The following is a 25,286-nucleotide window of genomic DNA, read 5'->3' as shown; positions in this document are numbered from 1 at the left end:
TTTTTTTTTTTTTTTTTTTTTGAGAGAGAGTGAGAAAGAAGAGAGCATGAGAGGGGAGTGCTCAGAGGGAGAAGCAGACTCCCTGCTGAGCAGGGAGCCAATGTGGCACTTGATCCCGGGACTCCAGGATCATGACCTGAGCCGAAGGCAGTTGCTTAACCAACTGAGCCACTCAGGTGCCCCTTTTTTGGGGATTTTGACAGCTCTTGACTTTGGGATGTTGATTTGAAATGGTAGAGAGTAGAGGTAGAAGAAGTTAAGGAAACCTTAGATTGCCTTATTGGCCAAGGGTGTGGCACAAGTCTAGAGGAGTTACCCAATGCCAGAGTGAAGCCTGCAAAATCCAAGACACTAGTTTGCACGCAGGAAAAGTGGCAGACACTCCTTTGCAGATGGGCTCAGCCACACTGGCCTTTCCTTTCATGGAGGTGCTAGGGAGATGGAAACCATGGGGAGAGGGAAACCCAAGCAGAGCTCATGATCATCACCCGCATATGGAGATCTTCCTTCTGAGGCATCCTGTATACCAAGGTTAAGGACTACCCTAAATTTTTTCCTATATGCAGTATTCCAGATTAGTTCCAAGTGAGACTATTGTCACATCCCTGGTGCATTCACAGTTGCTAAATAATGATTTTGCTAGGCTTTGGCAAAGACAGGTCAAATTAATCAGAATTAAATGTGAATGAAGTTGAATTAGGAACTTGAAAGGAAAACAATCAGGAATGGAGCAGGAGAACCCTCGAAGAAGTTGGTTTTTTCCCATCCACCCCATCTCCTCTGGCTTTCTTGAATTTCAAAGGAGTTTTAAGAACTCAAGCCACCTGACCATCAGTGAGTGTGTGATACTTTCTACTCACAATCTGATCTTTTGTTAGATCCTCCTTCTAAGCCTAGCCATCCCTGAGGTGCTAACAGAGAGAATATAAAAAACAAAAAACAAACAAACAAACAAACAAACAAATAAAAAAACATTGATGCAAGACAGCAGGGCGCTGAGTGCTTTTTGTTTTGTGAGTTTTCTGTCCTCCCTTCATTTTTACAAAGTTCCTATCACAGAGGAGCCATTTCATTTTTATTATCTCTTGAATCTGTTTAACTTCTCAAGTTCTCATAGAACAAAAGAGAAGTTTATTAGGTAAAATGGAAACAAACGCAAAAAGTTTTGTGTGCCTTCTGCACAATTTGGTTGGTAAGTGTCAATCAGATGCACACACTCCTCACATCTTTGCGGTCCTATCATTGTCTTTAGAAGAATATCTATTAACAAAGCCACTGACCACATCCGTGAGATTTGGATCAACACTTGAACATGTCACGTTGCTTTGTGATAATGAAATTAGGGGTTGTATCTATTGCCAACTATTTATGTCCCCTAACTTACTGATAATCCATGAGAATCTTAGAGTATTTTAATCATGTCTTATTTCCAACTTGCAGGAAAAGCTTTGAAAATATTCACTAAGTTCCTCTTTAAGCAGATTGGAAACCAATGAAAATGCAAATTTCATCAACTTTCTTTATAAAACACATGTGATTTTGTGTCCTACTTAGAGATATTCTGGAGTCTTCAGAAATCACGTCTGCCTATTGGATCTCTTCCCATGCATTCACTTTTTCAATTTGGATTTGGAACCAACATGTTCTTTCACCTACGGAGTTTTGTTATTTCCATTGATCCCCTTGGAAAGTTTCATGTCAGTGTAGTGTTTATACTGGTGGTGTTATTATCACAAGTTTTTCTATGTGAAAAGGACTAAAAGACACATTCCTCTGCCCATGAAGGTTAAACTCACCAGGCAAAACTCTCACCCTAGGTCAACAGAGTAATTTCTGTGATTTCTGTGCTGACTGTCAAAGCCTTAATGGATTCAGATAGACATCTCGTCAAGTTAGAAAATAATAAATGGTTTCGCTGCCTCTTTGTGCATTTTCCCATGGTCCATTATTTAATGCTAAAGGGACAGACAAAACCTGTCTTCAGTGGGAGTCGCTTCAGAATCATTCAAGATCATAATGGTTCCCAAACCTCGATTCACTGTTGACTTGGGCTGGGAGAATCTATCCTCTTTTTTCCTCCACAAGAGAAGTTAACAACTATATTTTATACCATGTTTTTTCTACTTGTTTCTCCTTCACCGGCAGAGGGGGGGTGTGACATTTCTAGGTTTGGTTTTTCTGTTTGTAAACATGCACATTATGTGTGGTATGTTATCCGTCTGCCCATCAACGAGCTATCTGTGACACTGTTTGTGAGGCAACAGGCTTAACGGAAAGGGTTGCAAGAAGGGTCTTGTGTAGACAGCTCTTCTGAGAAAGGTCCCATTCTGTGTCCACACCACTCGTGAAATGTAACACTGTCCCTGTGCATCTTTCCTATGGCTGTGCTCCAGGGGCAACAGGGATGGCTCGGGGAGAACATCTGGGAGTCGACAGAGCAGCTCAGAGAATGAGCTCAAGTGGTCGGACCACCAGAGGGCCTGGAGCAGCACAGACTCAGATAGCTCCAACCGCAATCTCAAGCCCACCATGACCAAGACGGCCAGTTTTGGGGGCATCACGGTGCTGACCCGGGGTGACAGCACATCCAGTACCAGGAGTACCGGGAAGCTGTCCAAAACAGGTAGTTAGTACTGAATGGGTTTATGTCCTGTTGTGTTTCCTAGGTTCCACCCAACCCATACAGTCATTATTACCTCTGGCTTCCAGTAAATTGATGATGATGATATTAATTGCTGGGATACCTGGGAAGTCAGAAGGTGCAATGAAAATGTCAACCTTGTCTCTTCAAATTACCAACCTCTCGAATCTTCACTTTCCTTACCTGTTGTCAACCTAAAATTGTCAGGAGGCAATAATTGAGCAAGAGCATTTATTTGGGATCAAAGCATTGTGATTCGGGATACACAGATATGGATAGCAACCCAAATAGTGTCCCACTTGGGAGCAAAAGTCAGGTATGAAGGAAGACACGTGTTGTGATGAGCACTGGGTTTTATACATAACTAATGAATCGTTGAACACTATACCAAAAACTAATGATACACTATGCAGTGGCTAATTGAACATAATAATAATAATAAAAAAGTCATGGGTCTTTAAAGCAAAAAGGGAGTGCTTGTATACATCGTTTACAAAGGATTTTTGATTGGTGTTGGTGGCACAAGGCTGATCTTGATTGACTATAACTGGTTTCAAAGGCTATCACTAAGCCTTCTCTGAACTGTAGCGGGTTGCAGGTGTTCGAGCTGAGTCCTTGCCATATTTGCAGTTTGGCCCAGTTTAAAGGTTCATGGTTCTGCAGGTGAGGATGTGCCAAATACCCATCTCCTTCATGGTCTCCTGACTCCATTTGAAAACCTCTTGACATCAGTGACCCCATGTCATTTCAGCTTTCACACCATGAAACATAGGTTATAATAGAATATGATGCTACCTCCCCACACCCCCACCCCAGCAAACTATTGTATGTTAAAGTTCAATTATTTATATACAAATGGTTACCAAGGTACCTGCACATGGTAACTAGTTAACAAACCTGGCTATTGTTTTTGATTTACGACTATGATCGGTTTCTTAAAACCACACTCTAAGGTAATTATAATGTTAATAGTTTGGGCTGCTACTTTGGTGTGCTGTTAATATGATTGTGGGCAAGTTATCTAACCTGTTTGCCAGTCTTGGTTTCCTCGTCTGAGAAATGGGAATAATTGTAGTCCCCATATTGCGAGGTTGTTTGAAAATTAAAGAGTTAATGTACACAAAGCAATTAGAATAATACCTGGCAGGTAAAAGCCCTCAATAAACACAAGTTCATGTTTCTTTTTATTACCGCCACTTAAGGCTTCCATCCCTGCTTTGCGGATATGGAAAGTGAGCCCCAGGAAGGTGCAGAGTTCCAAGTAGCCAGGTGCAGGCATCTCTTTTTTTAATCTTGTGTTTTCTTCTAAGTGAATAGTGATCTTTTGAGATAAGTAGTTCAGGTTTGCATGGATAGTCTTTGGGAGGTGAGAGCTAATGAGAATCATGACGTGGAAACAACTTTTAACTAAAGGAGGCATCAATACCGGAGGTTCATATGAGTCCAAAAACTCTCCATCGTGGTCTTGCATCCCTAGCTCCTCTGTCTCCAACTTCCTCACCCTTGTTTTTAAATTATTTTCAGATATTTTCAATCAAAATATCTCTTAGAATCCCCGGAAGGTGGCAGATGACCATTCAGTAGTTCTCCATGAACTTCATTTTGGGGTGATAGTTTGTAATGTTTCTGTTTGATTTTGATTTTGCCTCAGAAGTTTGGAGTTAGTGTGGGTGCTGAGAGCTGTGATTCAGTGACATGCCCTGGGTGTCAGATACACTGGGGGTGCATTCACAGACCTGGGGGTGCAGGGCAGGGAGGGGGATGGCGAATGGCCAACACCAACCAGAGACTAGACATGGGGTTGTCCTTATTGTGAATACTTTCCTATCCAAGCTTCACACTCACGCGAGGGGGCACTCTTTGTGAAATCTAGACTCATTATGCTAATGGTTTAACGTAATTATGTTGTTGAAAATGCTCCTAAGAAATTATCTCGTGTTTTCCTACACAGGCAGAAAATTAATAGCATTTAGTCACAACCACTGCTACATATATACACACTTCCTGCTCCTTGGAAAGATTCAGGTGGGCTCACACTGCCTTCTGCCTTCTGTTGTATCACCAATTGGTGAATTCTTGATGTCTTACTCTAATTAATTGCTCTTCTATCCCACTATTGCAGCAACTGAAGTCAAGAAAACCCACTGTGGTGCACTTGAGCTCTTGTAAACTAAGAAAGGTTAAATAGTTTTAAATCTCCTTAAAATGCAGAAACCAAGGACCTTAAATGGTGTACTTAAAAATTCCAGCACACCAAAAGAGCACTTAAGATTTTTAAATTAATCGTCATTCTCCATACACCAACCCCCCAATCACTTCCGAAGAAAAGCTCTTTGGAAACATTTAAAACACTTCAAGAATGCTAAAATGCCATGTTCTTTGAAGAATGATTAGAAATTGTAAGTGCTTCAGACATTTTTTTTCCCCTTTTAATCTAAGTGTCTCCTTTTGAAAGCTTGTCAAGGTGCAGCAACGGAAAGAAAAAAAAAAATTAAAGGCGATCAAGATAGAATGTCAAAACAAGCTTACAATTTCCCAAGATGGTTTTATGAAGCAAAGCTGTCAGTTTTGCTGTCATGGATCTTCAGAACAGCACAAGTTTTCAATTTTTTACCTCATTATTCGCAGTGGAATTGCAAACTTTTTTTTTTTGACCTTTCAGAAACCAAGCCTAGAGTTGTGACATTTAAGTTACTCTTCTCCTCCTCTAATTACATAGGTTTGAGCTTTAAATAGATAATGATGAGACTTTCTCCAGGTGGGAACATGCTTTCCTACATTTTGGAAGAAGCTTATTTCTGAAGTCTGAACCTCTTCAGACTTGCTCTGAAGGCCTGGGCTGTTTTTCTCTTGACGTATCCCTGCCACCGAGCTTAGGGATGGTCACCTACCAGATGTCCAGCGCACAGCTCCAGAGGTAGATGACGTCAATTTGTCTTGACATTCTCCTCGTGGAAGGACAGGAATGGTGCTTGTACCATAACCTCTGCTGCTTCTTGGTGGTAGCTATGAGGATGGGAAATGAGTATGACATCTATCTCTTTCCACCCTGGTCAAAGGACATTGCTTTACCGCCGTCCTCTCTCTTGATCTCCAGAGCAGGGGTTCTCGACAGTAGCGGCGGAGGAAGCCCCTGAAGGATTTGTGAAAGCGTGGGTTGCTTGTTTTCAAACCATGCTTTGAGAACAACCACTCTGGGGAAATAAGATATCCTTATGTTTTGTTTTAGTAATTTTACCTGGTGTGGTATTTTGTTTTCGGGATCCAAACGTATTCTTGTTGTTGTCACCTTCTTGTCTGCCTTCCATCCAGAGTATTTTTGGAGCCAATGCCAGCCACCTCATCTCTCTACCACGTCCTCTTCTTGGTGTTTATTTTCATTACAGCACTAATGCAGCCTGGATGATCTCCCTTTCCTTGTAATTTCAGAAGCTTTAGGTCATTCCATTGAATTTTCTGACCGCTGAATCTGGAAATATTTTGTTGAATTATTAATTCAGGGAAAAATACTTATGTTTCATGGTCCTTATAAAAGAAGAATTGCATCAGGCAAGATAAATAGACAAGGAAGATCCTATTCATAACTATTGCAATAAGGGTCAAGACTATTACAATAGGGGAGAAAGACTGAACTCAACCCTGAGCTAAGGAACTGCAGGGGAGTTTAAAGGGCTGCTGTGAACTACTGGAAAAGCCCTGGGGAAAGGTAGACAAGTGGTTGGTGAATCCAACTAAGTCTATCTTTGCTGATTGGTGCTTATCACAGTCAATCTTCTTTCTACCCTCCCACAGAAACTGGCAGACAAGGGCACTAGTTCTCTTGATTATTACATTTCAAAGAGATACTCCTGAGTCCTCAACAAAGACATACCTGGGTTGTAAAAGAGTTACTAGGCTAATGAGAGGTTGACACCATAAAGGGGCAGAAATGCTCTAAGAAAAAGGAGGTAGAGGAATGATCTTCTGGAAGAAACCAGTCTGAAGGTTGGTCAAGTTGAGAGGAAGTTTAAGGCCACCATCCTCACAGCTACTCACCATTCTGGTGATTTATATTTTGCAAAAGAGGATACTAAGGTCTAAAAAAGTAGTCATTTCAGGGGTGTCTGTGTGGTGCAGTTGGTTAAGCATCCAGTTCTTGGTTTGGGTTCAGATCGTGATCTCAGGGTCATGAGATTGAGCCCCACATTGGGCTCTGGGCTCAACACAGTCTGCTTGAGTTTCTCTCTCCTTCTGCTTCTCCTCTCCACAATCTCTCTCTCTCTCTCAAATAAATACAGAAATCTAAAAAAGAAGAAGATGATGATGAAGTAATCACTTCATGAAGAAAACACAGCTACTCAGTGGCGTCTTCCCACACCCTTCCTCTCTGCTGTCAGTTTTCCATTTTACTTTGTCATATGATGTTTTATACAACATCCCCCTCCATTTTTCCCTCTTCCTTTTTCCTGTCTCTCTCTTGAGTGTTCACCAAAGTCCCCCATCAGTCACCTTGATGTCCCTACACCTTCCGCTGATGCCCCTTAGGGTTCAGCTTCCACTTCTGAGCATTTCCTTGTGGGCAGCATTGACTTCCTGTGCTGTATCTCTTAGAACCTAGGCACTGTCCTGCTTGGGGCCCAGGCCCTACGTATATGTCACTTGAATGACTCTGGGAGTGAGGCATGGTCCACGTGGTCCTGAACGCAGACTCTGCCACACATGAATTATGCTCGGGAAATTTACTTAACATCTCTGAGGATCAGTTCTCATTTTCAAAATGAGGTTGCTGTGAAAATGAGACTAGGTAATTCACATAGTGATTAGCACAGCGCTTGTCATGTAGACCTACTGTTTAAATATTTGCCATTGTTAGCATTCAAGTCCCTGAGAAAAGGAAACTGGACACACTTTAACTCTCAGTACCCAAAGCAGTAAAGTTCTCAAATATCAATTTCTTTTTTTTTTTTTTAATTTTGAACAGTTCTAATCCTTTACGTTGTCTTTGCCCCGCCCTCTCATTGTTCCTGTTGAAGGTGCTGCTTTTCTCCTGTTGCTAGAAGGACATGATATTGCACATCAGTAACTAATAGCCATCTTCTGAAAGCCAAAAAAGGAGAGCACTCTGGATTTTCTTGTAGCACAAAAGCTGTGTGCACCCATCCCCTCTCATGACCCCCTTCCTCTTGCCAGCCCCAACTACACCTCAGGTTCCTTAGGACATGTCTCCTTCACCCCAACCCTTTCCCGCTGTCTGATCCTTCTGCCTGGAGGTGGGCTGAACCTATTTTGTATGAGCTTCAGTGTCTGGGGGCAGGCAGTTTTGTTACTGTTTATTACCTTTGCTGTTGTTCCCTCTGCAGTAGTGTCAAACTTGGACTGTAGCATGAGATCCCATAGGGTAAGTCCACAAACACACCCCATGGTTTGCTCTGGGGTTGCGATGTCCCGGGCACCATGCCAGCGACGCCCTCTCAAAACTACTCTTGGCATTTTCAGATCTCCTTTTAGGGTCTTTATTTTTCCTCATACATTACTCAGAATCCATCAGCATTCGAAACCAGTTAGATGGTGCATCCTGAATTAACCTATAACTTTATCATTATTAATAATCAAGTCGTGGGGGAAAGAAGAGAAGATTCCCAAATGACTGGTGGCAGTCCCTGGCATATGCGTACGCTTGCTTTTAGGAGGCAGTGTTGAGCCACAGGTAAAGCTAGATCAGTCTGCCTACATCACACTCTGCTCCATCATTAGCTTTATGAGTCGACTTTAGCCATTGAACTTCTCTATCCTTCAGCTTCCCTACCTACACAGCCAGTAATAGTACTTATTATTCCAGTGTGCCCAGGTGCTCACACATACTAAGTGCTCAATAAATATCACTGCCTTCCCTCTTGAAAATAACATCCTCCTCTAAACTCTCTCTGATGGCCCTTCCTCTCCCCAATTACATGCTGTATACCTATCACTTATTTTTAGAGGTTTCCAGTTTAACTCAAGGGCACATTTAAAATCTTGAAACAATGTTGACTCTTCCTTATATATGGTTTCCCTTTAACCACCCAGAGGAGTTCATTTTTAAGGACATAAATTGATAGTTGTGGGCTAATAAGTAATTTTTAAAATTCCTTGTACTATGTTCTCGCAACCTATGATGTCATCCAAATCATCTCCTAGTTAGAATTCACTGATATAGAAACAGGGCTTGATGCATTTTGTCTCCAATGTTCTGGTTAATATTCAGTGCCCAGAACAGTGATGGTTAAGGGTGTGAGAGCTTGGCTCTGCTATGGTGAAGGGCAGGTGGTGCCAAGTGGATGTGGGATATAGCAGTGGAGGGGGTGGAAGACGGTTGGGTTAGAGTCTACCTTGGAATCCAGTTACCTACATGTTTGCAAAACACACAGTCCACAAATCTCTCCATGATTTTACCCTTCTGTGCCATCTAAAGGATGATCCGGTGTTCTCAGGAAGGCCAAGCCCTTCTCGGCCTGCCTCTTGGGCATATTAGTATGATTTCTGTCTCTAGTGAAATACACACCTTAAGGACTCTCAGTAGGAGTGATCCAGTTCTTCTACTCACATCTAGAGGGGAAAAGATTATTTCTGGCCATCCCCCTTCAAAATGCAGCTTTATGGATGTTCCTTAGACCCAAGGGCATGATGAGCACATTCTAGGACTCCTTCTTAAACTGCCATCATTTTAATATCCACCTGGCATCTTCTCCTAACTCCAGTAAGACCGCCCTCTGGCTTTAATTACTCAGGGTGACAGGCGTCTCCAGGCATGGAGTCCACAGCTTTAGGGAACCGTTTTCGAATGTACTACCCTAGGGGCTTGTGAGAGGATGAAAGAAAGTGCTCATTCTTAACTTCTCTTTTCCTAGGAAATCGACACATCTGAAAAATATGTAGCAGATATCTCAATAAAATGTGAGCCCCAAATGTTGCTCTAGTCCTGAGGCACTCATTGCATGCTTTAAGGATGGATTATGTAAACTAAGCATTTAGATCCGGAGCTGTCTGTGTTGGATGATTTTCTGATCCTTTTCTCTGTGGCAGGCTCCGAGTCTAACAGCAGCACGGGCTCCTCGGGGTCTCTGCCCCGCACCCACGCACCCCTGCAGAGTGCGCCCCTGGCTGCTGGCGTGGCCGCTGGCTCTCCCAGCTGTGTGCCCTATCCTGAGAGTGGAGCAGGGGGCCAGCCAGCCCCCAGCACCAGCTACATCCTCCTTCCACTCGAGGCTGCAACAGGCATCCCACCCGGAAGCATCCTTCTCAATCCGCATACAGGTTAGTTCCTTACCGCTGCTATGGCGGGGACTCAAGATCAGAGTTCTGTTCTTGTGTTTGCGCTTGTAAATTCCTCAGCAAGTTTTCTTAAAATTCCTGAGCAGAAGAGCTATGTGCATGAACCATTGGGTAGGGTCTTAGTTTAGGAAGAGCAGATCTATAGTTGTAATCTCTTTCTGTATATTGATATCAATGTTGATATGTGGTTATAAATACAGATGCTTCCCAGAAATATCCACTTTTCCCTCTGTCTTTTTTGTGTTGACAATAGTGTGTCTCAGGTATTTCTGGGAGCTAAGATCAGTAACCATGAAATGATGATCTGGGAAATACTGTGTTGTATTTTGCAGAATATTGTGTTTCACAGACTAAATATCAGGATAGCCTCTTATTATGTCAAAAGTGTTTTTGCATCCAAAATACTTCATGAACTTGAGATATCAGTCGGGACACATAGCAGATTCTTACCTCTAGAAGTTGTGCTCTTGTGTTAGAACTTCACACAGTTCCACCTGGGGAATAAGGAATAGCAGTGAAACATAGGACATAGGGGGCTGATTCTTATGGATATTAGTGACCCTACAACTAGACTGGTTTTGGTGAGGTTTGGAAAATTGGTAACTTCATGATGATCATTTTTTTTCCTATGATCAATGGCTCTTTGTTTTTTAACTTCTCTAGTGGTCAGTTAATTTCCACACTATTTCCAAAGAACCCAGAGCATTGGGCAAATAGACTAACAAGCATGTGCCCCATGGGGGAAACTTTTCAACCAGGGGCAATTATGTCCAAGCCTTCAAGGCCATTTCTCAATATCTACCAACATTTTGATTATTATGACTGAAGGAGAAAGGGGCTGCTACTGGCATCTAAGAAGTTAGAGGTCAGAGATGCTGCTAAACATTTAACAATGCATGGGACAGCCCCTTCCAACAGAGAATTATCCAGCGTGAAATATCAGTAGTTCCATGGCTGGGAAATCCTGTGTTAGAAAGCTTGACATTGACTAGTCGCCTCTTTGGAAGCCTTTATAAGTAATTGGAAAAAAAAAATTGAATTGTCTCTGAATATGTCTGAGTTTGGTTTCGATGATTCCAGAGTATTTCCATGATTAGCTAAACTTAAAAAGGAAAAGTGAATGAGAATCTCATAAAAGCAATCTGACTCAATCTTTTCACGTATATAGCACTACTAGTAATTAGGAAATTCAGAGAAACATGAGAATGATAGTAAAATAGTTACTTGAATAATTGCCACATTTTCATGAAAACATATGGCACAATCTCAAGGCATGGTGTTTGATTGAGACATTTTGAAAATGCCATAAGCTTGGGGGAAAAGAAAGCATAATCATTTTATTGAAAACCATTTGAAAGCTTTCAGAATAGATACTTCTAAGGAGAATATTAGATTGCTTTTATTTTATTTGGATCATTGTAAGCACTAAAAGGAAATTAAAAGAAAACCAGGATTATAGTCATTACTCTGGGCACTGATCGAAGTATGGTCTGACTCCGTTGGCTTAAATCCCTTCATTTTTAATTGAGATGGAGAGCTTGCAGACAAGAGCACACACAGGCATTAGTTTTGAGTCATTTGTTTTAAGCAAAATTGCTGTGTTTCAAAAAAGCTCAACAGAGTATTTTTTTAGGGTATAATGAAGAAATATTATTTGTAATGATATAATGGTTGTGCATGTGTTATGTGTATATTATCATGTATAATCTCGCTTGTAGAAAAAGAAAGAAAGTGCTTTCTGGTGCCAAGTCCCAATTCTTATTCATTGGATCCAGTCATTTAGAGCTGTTATCAAAATATCTCCTTTGAAAAAGGATCCGAACTGAGGGAAATAACACTGTAGGGCAGCTTCTCTGTACACACTTCTGTGATCTGACAAATGCCTGCCATTAAAATATCCCAAGACCAAAAGGAAAATGTATTGATATATTCTATACTGTGGTTGAGTGTTGGTATGGAAGGTGAATGATGTTTCTTCTTTCCTAGAATATGTTTATTTTTGTAAAATGAAAATATGCATGTGGGTGTATGTGTGTACAGATCCCATCATGTATCATGTATACATATATGTGTACGTGTCTATCTATGGTGTGCATGTGTGCATGTCTGTCTATCTATCCATCCATTTATCTGTCTAATCTCGTATGACTCTACTACTGAAACTAGAAATTTGCCACCTTTGGACTGGAACTCATCCTTCTCTGTCATGGCTGTGAACTCCTGAAATCCACACCTCTCCCCTTCCCTAAATATGTGGTAGAAATTCTTCGGTGTTAGGAACCAACAGCATATGACTACTCTCCTTCTCGTGTGAATAGCCCTTGGATTCATTTCCCTGTTACCAGCTCATTTATGAGATCACTGTGGGAAGGAGCCATCCTTGGCTAATTTCACTCGAGTGGATAACAAAGTAGTCTTAGACACTGTGCTCAGTAATTACAGAGTACTGAAATAGTGTCTCCTACTCATTATATGTTGATGTGCATAACAGAACAGGTTTTTTTTGTTGTTGTTGTTGTTTTGTTTTGTTTTTATTTAACATATTTGAGAATGTGGTCCAGGTCTGAAACTATGATAAAATACCTGCCTTTTTTTTTTTTTTTTTAATTTGAGCATAGTTGATACACAATGTTACATTAGTTTTAGGTGTGCAACATAGTGATTCAACTTCTCTGTGTGTTACACTCTGCTCACCACCGTGTAGCTGCCATCTGTCACCATACAGCTCTAGTACAGTGTCATTGACTATATTCCCTTTGCTGTGTCTTTTATTCCCATGACTTATTCATTCTGTAGCTGGAAGCCTGTGCCTCCCATTCTTCTCCCATTTTGCCCGTCTCTTCATCCCCCTTCCCTCTGGCAATCACCAGTTTGTTCTCTATATTTATAGGTCTGATTCTGTTTTTTTTCTGTTTTTTCATAAAGTATCTGTCTTAAGCAGGCAGAAGACAAGCCATCAGTTGAGAACACCAAGGTGCCTGCCAGCCATGTCTATCTACCAAATGAAACAAAATGAAACTCCCTTTGTCAGCACAATTGACTTGGCTCTCCCTAGGCACCGAATACTTGGCATCCTGAAACCCACCCATCCACATATATTCTCCCAGTTCCCCAAATTCAGTCACAACTTTTATTTCGTCTGGCCTTAGACTCAGCTCTCAGCCGGTCTGTTTCTAACTCAGGACCTCTGGCCTATCCTTTCTTTGCTTTTCAGGCGTCTGGAGGAGTGAGCCACTGCAGAGGCTCAAAGTTATCCCCGTATAATGTACTCATCCTCACAAGGCAAGCCTGGGTTTGACACTTGAGTTTGATCTTCTTCCTGCTGTCTTGGACTTGGTCTCGTTTTGGAAATTTTTAGCAGAAAGCTCATCTTTGTTTGGCTATTTTCTTTCAATTCAGAGCTCTCCAGAGATGCCAATAGGCATGAACATTCCCCAAGTACTCATTAATCCCCCTATCTGTTGTTTTGCCATTTTGCTTTGCCTTCATCTGGCGCAAATTCACGAGTGTGTGATGTAAGGGCATGCCGTCGGCTGGGACTTTGCTCTGAGCAGCTTTTTTAAGGCTCATCTCTTTCAAATGTTCCTGATGCGTTCTCCTAACACTACACTTGGTATTTCTCAGGGGTCTGCCAGCATCTATTTATCCAAACCGTTTCTACCTCCTTCTTATATGTGCCATAAAGTTTCTGTGTGTGTCGTGTCTGTCAACGTATCTTTGTGAGATCTGAATTAACCTTTGTCTATCTGTAATCAGCAGCATCCTTATGATTTCACTGATCACCTTCTGAGCACAAGGAAAGGAAAACCTCTTTTTCTTCTTGCTCTATCTCTTTAAATAAATTCCCTTCTGCCAAGTTCATGGCAGAAATGTTTTGGTGTTGGAGACCAAGAGCATTTGTTACTTTGCTTTGAATTTGAATTACCCTTGGGTTCATTTCCTCATTACAGGCGTATCATAAGCTCTTTGTGGGGAGGGATCAGACTCAGGTTTTTTGGTTTTGTTTTTGTTTTGCATCCTCAGAATGGATAACCAAGTCTTAGTCCTCTTGCAGGGCTCAGTAATTATAGAATAGTGCAGAAATATCCACTGCATGAGATGCCTGGGTGGTACAGTACCTTAAGCATCCAACTCTTGGTTTCTGCTCAGGTTGTGATCTCAGGGTCCTAAGATCAAACCCCACATCAGGCTCTGCCCTCAGTGGGGAGTCTACTTAAGACCCCCCTCTCCCTCTGCTCCTCCTGCTTGCTCTCTCTCTCTCAAATAAATAAATAAAATCTTTAGAAAATAATATCTACTGCACATTATTGATGTTGATGTGGAGAGTGGGGAAGTATTCCATCTAAGGCCGTGTATTGAGGAGAATGAGCACTTGGCCAGTTCGTGGCAGCCCAGCTTGCCTGCACCCTCTACAGGTGCCAACACACATGCAGCGCCTGCTGGGCAGGCTCTCACAGTTCTGGACACAAAAACCTGTTCTAAGCTGGATGGTCCTAGGGGCCAACAGTCTTTCTTTCCCCTTCGGTCTTCAGCAGCTGTCATTCAAACTAATTACCTGTATCCAGTTGTAATTGAATCTGGATTGGCAGAAATGGCAGCATCCAGAGAGACCATTGTTGCCTGACTTGAAAACCAACAGTCGCCTGTCCTAACTCTCTTGGGAAATGGTGTCTCTTCCCTTCCCTGGCGGCCATCTTACTTGTTTCATTCTCTCGAGTCTTTCCGCTTCTCATTTGTGAGCATAAAAGCAGTCTTCTCTTCTCTCTCTTCTCTTCCAGAAGAACCTGCCATCTCTTTCTACCCAAGGGAGTTCTGAGTACTTTTCATATGCAATTATTTGGAAACGTTTCTTTTGCCTTGTTCATAGCATATTAGTAATATTTCACACAGAGAATCTCAAACTTATCAAAAAGGACATCTGAATAATTTGTGGTTATGTTTTTTACCTTATTTATGGTTCATTTTTCATGCTGTCTTACTTCTTACTGGGGTAAATAGGAAGTCATAGAAAATATAGTAAAGATCATTCTATTTTTTCCATCTGTGTGTGTGAACACAGAATGAGACCGATTTTGAAATGATTTCTTATGAAGTTGCTGTGAAGATTTTTTTAAATGCTAGGTATCTAAAATTTTCCTCTTTTTGTAATACAAAGACAAAGGGGGGGAGGGGGGCTAAGCATTAGAACATTAAATGGGCTGATAGAGTTTTGGAAATTGAACCATTTCTTTTCATTCTTTCCCAAATTGAGGCTTTGGGGAGAAAAAAAATGGGTTGCAGATTTTAAATCCAGAAGAAAGTTATTTTTGAAAAAAGAAAAAAGCATTTAAAACAAATGTAGCTAAAATTAAATGACAGTGATAGGAAAACAAGTGCCTATGAAGAACATTAACATTTTTTTTAAATACCTCTAAATTTAGTCATTGTTCTGTGACTATAATTTTGGCACATTTGCTTTTTCCATCACGGCCCATTGTGATTGGTTATGAAACTGTTGTCAGAACTTCCTTAGTCCATGAATATGCATCATTTAAGGGTTTCACGTTGCACACACACAAGTGTATTTGTGTATGTAGGCACACTAAGCTCCCATTTCAGTTCCTAATGGGGCTGAAATCAAGTCCTGGGAGCCACTGGTTTGGCTTCACTACAACCCCACTGTTTGCCTTCCAAACTGACTCTAAAATATTTTCTCACTCTATTTTGTAAAACCCACGTACCTGGCTTATAGCCTTGGCAGGTATTTGAATGTGTGAACACCTGTGCAAAAACTACCTGGAAGGAGACACAGGACATGACTAGTCTCCCGGGAGCCGCCCTCTTGCCCCCCTGAGTTCCATTACCCCCTGACTTCCATTACCATTAAGTTCTGCCTGACCTTGAATGTATCAGAAATGGAGTTGCACATTTCCCTAATAGCCGCCCTTTGGGGACTGGTTTCTTTCACTCGGTGTATATTAGCTAATTATCCCCCGTTTTATAACAGTCTGTTCTTGTTGGATAGCACATATTTTTTTCCCACTAGAACGCTTTTTCACTTGGGTCAGTTTTTTTTATTTTCACTCTCTGACCAGTTCTGTTTTGTTGCTAATTTTCCTCACATCACTGATGGTCTTCTGTTATTCCTCATATATATTATTAATGAAAAGGGCTGCATTCCTCAGCCATCCCATGCTGCCTATGCTGGATAAGAGTGCTCTTGCGACCCCCACATACCCAAACCATGTAAGGGGAGGCTTTCAACTATGTGCTTGAGAGGAGTTTAGCAAGCAGCCTCTGACATCCCTGGAATGCGAATCAGAACATTCTGATTTTTTGCTTTACCTGCCAGGCCTGGGTGCGATTCCATCTTAAATCATGGCCCCCACCCCTCCTGACTTCTCACGTGTTAATGATTTGTGATTATGATTGGATTTTTTTTTAAAGATTTTATTTATTTATTTGACAGACAGAGATCACAAGTAGGCAGAGAGGCAGACAGAGAGAGAGAGGAGGAAGCAGGCTCCCTGCTGAGCAGAGAGCCCTATGCGGGGCTCGATCCCAGGACCCTGGGATCATGACCTGAGCTGAAGGCAGAGGCTTTAACCCACTGAGCCACCCAGGCGCCCCTATGATTGGATTTTTGTCACCGTCCCCTCAGTGTAGCATGCACACATTATGTAAATTTGGGTACTGCACTGAAGTTACTTGGTGTGATGGGACGTGAACGGACTCATTCTGACCAGGGCCATTTCCTGACTCTCACGTACTGCTTTGGCCTTTCTGAGGGAGTTGCTTGGTCCATGCGGGCCCTAATCCTTTTGTCTCTCAAGTGGAATGAGATTACTTGTTTGTGGGGCCATTGGAAGAGCAGAGACAGTGTGTGTAAGGTGCCTGTCCCCGTGTTTGCCACACTGGACCTTGATTGGTTTTCCCTACTTTTCCCTCCTCTTTCCCTCTCTTCCCTCTGGGCTCCTTCTGCTCCTTTTTTCCTGTAACCTTTCTGGTGGGCCTTCATTGTGTCCCCTACAACACAGGGAGATGATACCGTCCTGCCTCCCAGAGTCATGTTGGGGATCCAATGATACCATTTTGCAAACCATAAAATACTCCTCAAATAATAATAATAATAGTAGTGAGCCATGCCATCATTTCAAAAGGCAAAACAATGTATATCTGCTTCACCATCAGGAGATGATGCTGTGAAGCTTTTATTATGCATCATCTTTAAAACCGGAACCCCTGGGGTGCCTGGGATCCCAGGTCCTGGGATCAAGCCCCACATCAGGCTCTCTGCTCAGCAGGGAGCCTGCTTCCCCCTCTCTCTCTGCCTACTTGTGATCTCTATCTGGTAAATATATAAAATCTTTAAAAAACAAAACAAAACAAAACAAAACAAAAAACGGAACCCCTGCATGCTCCTTGCCGTGTCTGTCTAGAGAAGCGAGGGTGTGTATGTGATCGATTCTGTTGTGTATCTATCGATTGAACTGATCACCATTCTGAGCTAGTGACAAGGCTGATGGAAGCAAAGCAAATGTATTGGTAAATAACGTGTGACCCAGTGTAACCGGAATTCTGTAAAGGGGAAGCAGCCCTATCTCCCAGTGTATGCTAGCTTGCTGATAACAGTGAGATGCGGGCAGCAAACACGTGGCTTCGCGAAGATTGCTTCTCCACAGGCTTCTCCACTGGGCGCCACTGTACACAGATGCACTTGGCTTTAGCAAATCTCTCTGAAGGCGGTGGGTTTATCTGTTGCTTCTTAAACTGCTCCTGGATCACACCGTTAGCTAGCTTAGCTGGATAGGTCATCAACGGGAAAGACTTTATGACAGCGAAGGTTCTGGTGTCCTAGATCTCCACCACCCTGCCCCTTTACCTCAGGTTACTTGTTGCATATCTATCAGTGTGGTTCTTTCTGCTAAAGTAGAGACTGAGAAGCTCACCTGAACCCAGCTGCGATTCCATTGCAGGCCAGCCCTTTGTGAATCCCGATGGAACCCCTGCGATATACAACCCCCCCACCAGCCAGCAGCCCCTGCGAGGGGCGATGATGGCGCCGTCCCAGCAGCCGCCGCCACAACAGCCTTCTCCTCAGCCCCAGCAGCAGGTGCAGCCACCGCAGCCCCATATGGCAGGCCCGCTGGTCACTCAGGTAGGAGCTGGTGGGAAGGCGGGGAGGGGAGGTGTCCCAAGACAGAGGCCGCTAAGTCCTCAGAACAGCAAGTGGCGCCCAAGAAAGAGGTGACACTTTTTCATTGGGGCCACTTCTACCCACTCATAAATAAGACCTGGCAGCCCCAGAGCCCTTGATAGCAGGCTGGTAAGATTTCATCTGGATCCTTCAGTTTAGATAGACACGAAGACCCCACCCAACAACTTGCGTGGTGAGCACACTGCGCTGGGGAAAATGAATGCCCAGTTTTCTCTTAGGTCTAGATGCTATTCTTAGGCATCACGGAGCCTGTCTTGGAGACCGAACCCATAACCTCCAGGCGTTCGTTTCATCTTGATCACTCATTCCCAACACAGACCGAGTGCTCCTGTCCACAAAGAGGTAGTACTGAATCCTTTATCAATCGGATGAACAGAATTCAGTTCCTTCTGAGGTGGCCTGCCTCTTCTTCAAGAGATGTAGAATGATCTTCCCTTCCTAGAGCAACACACGGAAATAGCCACAGAAAGCTGTAGGGTCCCGAGTAGGTTGCCAGACTGAACCTCGTTTGTAATTTTTTCCCTTACTTTCAGTCCCTGGGCAATATCTTTAGATCCAGTGGATTTGACTAACAACAATGACATCGAAAGTATCGCAGTGACTTCTGAAGGCAGTGTTGACTCTGAGCAAACATGCCTCCTGCAAGGCTGGCTGGCTGTGCTTTGCTTGGCATTGACTTTCCGTTGGTGGCTCTGGAGTGCACTGAGCTAAGGGGACCTGTAGGGTGGTGTAGGTGGTTTGCTTCTGATAAGCCGACTTCCTGTGGGATTTCTGCTCCCAGTGCTTCCCTGTTACCTGACCAACTTTTTCTTTCCTCCAGTCAGTGCAGGGGCTGCAAGCTTCCTCCCAGTCAGTGCAATACCCAGCGGTCTCTTTTCCTCCCCAGCATCTCCTGCCTGTGTCTGCAACGCAGCAGTTCCCCATGGTACCGTATTTCATGTGTGTGACCTTTCCCCTGGGAGAGCATGTCCACCAGTTTTATTACCTTCCCGTGCAGGTTGTGTGTTGCTGGATGGGTGCCCTGGGCTGACTGTGAAGGGGCGTGAGTGAGGGTCTCATTCCAGAACACTGCAACCCCTCTCCAAAATAATGGTTTCCATTCTGTCGTCTGTCCCATGTTTGCTGCTTCTGCAATCGGGTACCCTTTTAAGAGTTTACTGACTGAACAGGGATTGAATGCTCTGGGAGTTAGAAGTCAGAAACAGAGAGACACATGAACTTGGTGTGATGGCTTGGGAAACAGCTGGAAGGAAGTCAGTTGAGGTGGTTGTCACTCTGTGCTACTGAGGTGGGGGGTTCCCCAAGCTCCCCGATCCCCTACTCTCCCTTCCTTTTCCCTCAGTGTACTAGGCCCTGTTGGACAACGAGAAGGAACATTGTCCCTAAATTTCAGGCCAGGCCAGTGAAAAATACTCTCCAATATGTGATGACACCGTGATGGTTCCCTCACTGCCACAGCCATGGGTGATGGTCATACAACCCCTTCTGCCTCTCTCCGGAAGGCAGAGACTTCTGGGAAGCCCCACTGACCTTTCAGGACCAAGGGCACCGTGCCTTTCTTGCCTCAGCACCCTCCGTAGGAGCTCGAACCCTTAGTGAAAAATATAATTATTTGTTTCTCTTGAAAGAGGGAGATTTGTCAAATTGTTTACCATCTCCGATCCTCCTGAGGATTAAAATCTGTTTCCCTTGTTATGTTTTCTTATTGTTCTGGACAGAGAATTCCTTTATGTTATTGTTTGCAATCTGTACGCCCTCCTTTGCCCACAGTGATGAGCATGTGGCCTATGCCTGCCTCTGTGTGCCTCTCCCGTGACTAGGCTGCTCTTGCCAATTTCCTCTTTGTTTCTGTGCAGAGAGACGATGTGACGACACAGTTCACCCAGATGAACCTGAGCCGGCAATCCTCAGGAGAGACTCCGGAGCCCCCACCTGGTCCCGTCTACCCGCCGACCCTCATGGCACAGCCAACCCAACAGCCGAGCTACGTCATTGCCTCTACAGGCCAGCAGCTCCCTACAGGGGGGTTCTCAGGCTCTGGACCTCCCATCTCCCAGCAAGTCCTCCAGCCCCCTCCCTCTCCACAGGGATTTGTTCAACAGCCTCCACCTGCTCAGGTAAGTGTGCTTTGTCCTCACACCTGTGACCTACAGCTTATTCGTGGGGCATCCTGACGTCAACATTTCCACCCAGAATTATCACCAGGTCAACCTGGGTGGCTCTTTCTGGTCCATATTGATATTCCCCACCTACAGAACCTGATCTGTCCTACTCAGCCGTTGTGCAAAGCCGTGGGGGCTCAGAAAAGACATGTAATGAAACAGACCCAACTTCCCATGATACAGTGGGGGAGGGTCCCATTTTCCAGGCTCCTGGTATGGGAGCTGCACAGGAGAGCACTCCCTCCCTCCCTGGAGCGCCTAGAAAGGGAAAACAGGAAGGGAGAAGAGAGCTGGCCCCTGGGGGACTTTCAGCTCTCCTCTACTGCTGCTCTGGAAGTGTATTCTTTCCTTAAGCATTTTCTGGAGCTAATCTGGTGCCCCAGGCAGGAGCTCCTCTATGAATATGAAGGAGGAAGCTAAAGCGGACGTCCACTGTCCTTTCCTCTCCCCAGGGGGAAGCAGAGCTTCTGCGTGCTCTCACAGGTAGTCATTAATCATATTTAATTGACTTGAGCATGTAAGACACCACAGATCACTGATTTTTACTGTCTTCTCAAAGACTGATTATCTGTTACTGTTCACCACCAAACATCTCTGGTGCTCTCCTGGGTATCCCTTGCAGAATATTGCAAGTGATTACTGTCAAGATGTAAAATTCACGGAGGCGTTTTCTGGTCCATTTTCAAGGCACACATATCCCAAGCAAATTCCATCCTAATTAAGAAATATTGCATTGGATGAGCTGTTTAAAGTACGGTGTCACCTCTGTATTATTTGTATCACTGCCTTAACATCTTGAATAAATTATTTTCTTTTCAAGCCATGCAAAACCCTTCACCATGAAATGATTTTCATTCAGTTGTTCATTTTGCTTTGAATGATTAATTAATTGTTCATCTTCAGTTGTCTTCCCTGCAATATCACTTCACCAGTAGGATTTAAGGAGATGTGAAAAAATAATTTTAAGTTCCAGAAGAAAGGGCCTCATTAATATATTAATTATTTTGTTAATAAATTAAATACTTTAAGTTTAATTAATGGGAAAAATAGTGTAGCTCTTTTGTCCTAAACTGCATCTCAGAATTCTTACCTGTTTCTGTTATCAAGGAAAAGAGTTGGCAGAATATTTAATTGAAGAATTTTTTTAAAAGACATTAAAAAAAAAATCTTCCTTGATTAATGAATTTCAGTATTAACGCACTGCAGGAGCAAAGACAACTCAGAACCCCTGGCGTGTCTGCAACAGAAACACTTTCATCCCTTCTTCAAAAGACTTAGAAATAGAAGGGGAGGAGAGTAGAAAAACAAAACCAAACCAGATGTTCATGGTTCATGGTCAGTCTGCCCATGCATGAACTTTCTTAGGTACAAGATATATCATATATGTAAAAGTCATTGTGAGTTTCAATTTAGTAAACATTTAAAAACTTGATTACTCAACTACGGGACAATGAAAAGAACTCGAGGTACAGTCCATGGGCATATGGAAATGCATGAAACGTATGCAGAAGGTGAACCTATTTAATAACTGTGAAGTCAATTTTGTCTGCCATGTCATGTATGCCTTCTGAACACCCCCTAGAAGGTGAAGCAAGGAACACATGGACAAGGCAAAGACGGACTTGTAGAAGGTGGTGGGAGAAGAGATTTTTTAATATGGCTTCTTCTTTTTCTCATTAATTTCTTGCCTCTCCTAATCTACTCACTCATATTTTGGTTCTCCGTGTTTTAAAATATACATACTTGGAAGCATACATGTTCTCCTTCTGGGAGTTATGTTCACTCTTTTCTCCCTTCCAACCTTGCATTTGGATCCTTTGAAGACTCCTCTCAGCCCCACTCAGCACCTTCCTCTCTGGGGGAGGATGATGATGAGCCCAGTACCCATGTCCCATTTGCTTCATGATTGGAAGCTGGAATTGCTAAGAGATGGCCAGTGCTCTGCCTGGGAGAGGTACTGGATGAAGGTTACCAAACCTCTAGTACAGCCTGGCAGGGTGTCAAAGAAGTTAGGGTGAGAGAAAAAACAGGAACAAAACAGGACCACTGAGTGCTAAAAATTGAGACTCTCCTTCAAGAGGTTATGCTTTCATCCAAACCATTAGTGTTCATCAGGAAATTTTGAAGTGTTTGAACTCTGTCCCTCATCCCTGAAGGTATTTCGTGTTTCATATTGAATGTGAGAGAAGAGACCAAGGATTGGGTAACATATTTCTGAGCTTCCACTGAATCAAGTCACAGATTTTCCAAAAGGAACAAACTGTTATTCTTCCTAAAGAACATAGAAATAAATAAAAGGCTCATGGATAACTTCCATCATAGTTGTTCTTGTTCTTAATTTTAGGAAGCATCTAATGTGTAATGGTTGTAATCTTTAATAGCTTCATGATTTGCCAGAGTGTAACTAAAACCCGTTATTACACTAGGATTCTTTGGGTTTTTGTTGTTATAAACTCCCTTACAAAGAAAGGGAGAAACAGGAAGAAAAAAAAAATAACCGTAAACAAAAAGTGCAATCAATTAGTTGCCAAATACTGACCTGTGTTCTCTCAAGACTCGTTCAGTCCCTTATCCTTGGATATCCATGTTGCCAGTCAGAAGTAGAATTCATAACAATTCAGGGAATTGCAAAACCGTAGCTCAACACACTCTAAGTTATCTAAGTTCCTATGTTATGCTAAGGCAGAAAAGCATGATAGAAGTGTTTCAATAGCAAGACTGAAATAAAAAAAGTGTTTCTTATTTGACATAATCAAATCAGAAAGTGAAATATCCATGAAAATCACTGTTCTCAAATACAGGTGGCTTGTAATTTTATTCTGTGTATTTGAGAATAGCACTTGTAGGCTGGTCCTAGTGTATCTCCATTTACACTTTCAAGAAGATGATAGAAGAATGGTCAGAAGGCTGGAGATGAAAAATTATTCAAGATCAGTAAGAGAGGAGCCTCAATATAAATGAACTGAGGCAGGCAAGGAAGACTTTTCAAATCAAAAGACATTTGATTGGAATCTTGTTGGAAGTAATTAGAGTATTTTCAATCATCCCTAGTCATTAGAAAATGACAGTAGGTGGCATAAACATTATTTTAAACATATTTCCTTCTGTCAGATGGAACATAAATTCTTTTGGATACTGACGCTGGGCTAATCACTCTGCCAGGTGCTTTGATAGACTTGACCACATTTTGTAATTCCAACCCCTGCTTCTTATAGGCTAGCGATTAGCAGTTTTCACATCTCACTTGTGTTTCCATTAGAAAAACAATTCAAGTTAGATGTAATATTTTAAACTACCAGAAACTTTCTGTTGTTGTAGATGACTATTACATGCCTCCCCTTCTTTAAAAAGATTTTATTTATTTGTTTCTTTGAGAGAGTGAGCGAGGGAGTGAGAGCACAAGGGGGCGAGGTGGAGAGGCAGAAGGAGAAGCTGGTTCCCTGCTGAGCGGGAAGCTCGATGTGGGACTCTGGATCCCAGGACTTTCGATCATGACTTGAGCTGAAGTCAGATGCTTAACCACCTGAGCCTCCCAGGCACCCCTGTTTCATTCACTCTTGTTTCATTTTGAAGACACAAAACCCAGTGTTTTAAGACAACAACCGATGTGTTGCTCAGGACTAGGTCAGCAACTAAAGCAGGACTCAGCTGGGGTGGTTCAGTTCTGCCTCAGATGGTCATGGCTCAGACAGCTTGACTGGAGCTGGAACTTCCAAGATGGCCTCACTCCCATGCCTAGAACGTCAGCATAGCCTGCCCCCCAGGGTGCCTGTCTTCTCTCCATGGCCTCTTTCTCCAGCCGGATGGCAGCTGGCTGTTCCTCCTGTGTGAGCAGAAGTGCAAGTCTTAGGGACCTGACTTGGCCATGGCATTGGTAAAAGCGAGTCACAGAGCCAACCCAGATTCAAGGGCTTGGGGAATAGTTTTCACATCTTCATGAAAACGGTAGCATGAACACACACATAGGCCCAGTTGAAGCATTTGCTGGCCAACTTTACAGTCTACTACGATCATAGTACGTCATGAGATGACCATACCTATTTTGCTTTAAAAAAGGTTGCTTCGTATGCATTTCTCACTCCCTGTGGCTTTTCTCTTTCTTTCACAGATGTCCATGTATTACTATCCATCCGGTCAGTACCCTACCTCAACCACACAGCAGTACCGGCCCCTGGCCTCCGTTCAGTACAGTGCTCAGAGGGCTCAACAGATGTCCCAGGCAGCGCAGCAAGCAGGTACTTGTGGTCTGTTTCCCATGTCCTCCTCTAACCCAGGGATTTTTGCATGTAAATCTCTCTGCTGTCCTCTTTGGATGAATATCCAAGCTTGGATATTTAAATCGCCGCATTTCCCTTACCCAGACAAGATAACGGAGCGTTGGATTAATTCTGTGTGGAAAAGTAACAGGTGCACGAAGGTGAAGCCCACGTCACTCCAGCACCCCAGACATGCATGCTAAATACAGGCTCCATGAATTATTTTTGGATCTTCTTAATTTCTTTTAAAGCAGAGGGCCAACCACATCCTTATCTTCCTAGTTCATACCTTTCTTTTTTTTTTTCTTATTTCTTTTATTCCCCCCCCACCCCGTTTCAACCTGAAGAAAATCCTTCCCCTGTTCCCAAGGCGAAGGGACCAAATTAGGTTGTTTCCATACCATCCTAAAAAGTACTGTCTTTAGAAGAAGGCCCCGGACACTGCAGCCCGTGTCCCCGGTGGAACTCTGACTCCAAGGCTCACTTTCTCAAGGGCCACACGCCTCCCGCCCAGAGCTTGGCAGCCACTGTGCAGTGGGAAGGGGGGCCGATACACTGTACGAGAGTGAGTAGCAGGTCTCACAGTGAACCGGTCTCTTTCCCTACTGTGTCACACTCCTAATGGCATGCCGGTGCCCAGAGAGCAGCAGGAACCCAGCAGGGCTGAGTGACTTGTGCTAGGGAGAGGCTTGTGTCCTTCCTGCTGACCACTCTGCAGGGGAAACGGCTCATTGCCATGC

At 43.2% G+C, this 25,286-nt stretch overlaps 1 protein-coding gene across 2 annotated transcripts in view; it reads left to right on the top strand.

Annotated features, from left to right (window-relative positions):
- Positions 1-25,286, top strand: part of ARPP21 (cAMP regulated phosphoprotein 21) — a 152,461-nt gene that overhangs the window by 77,094 nt on the left and 50,081 nt on the right. For both annotated transcript variants that reach the window (XM_080797440.1, XM_080797439.1), the window contains 6 exons: positions 2,394-2,623; positions 9,683-9,913; positions 17,887-18,068; positions 18,949-19,053; positions 19,985-20,245; positions 24,399-24,525. In XM_080797440.1, coding sequence (XP_080653566.1) covers positions 2,394-2,623; positions 9,683-9,913; positions 17,887-18,068; positions 18,949-19,053; positions 19,985-20,245; positions 24,399-24,525 — 1,136 coding nt within the window. The remainder of the gene's footprint in view (positions 1-2,393; positions 2,624-9,682; positions 9,914-17,886; positions 18,069-18,948; positions 19,054-19,984; positions 20,246-24,398; positions 24,526-25,286) is intronic.

The sequence above is a fragment of the Martes martes genome, assembly GCF_963455335.1.
Source record: "Martes martes genome assembly, chromosome: 1".
Lineage (NCBI taxonomy): Eukaryota > Metazoa > Chordata > Mammalia > Carnivora > Mustelidae > Martes > Martes martes.
The sequence above is the reverse complement of the archived record's forward strand: the minus strand, read 5'-3'. Positions and strand labels throughout refer to the sequence as shown.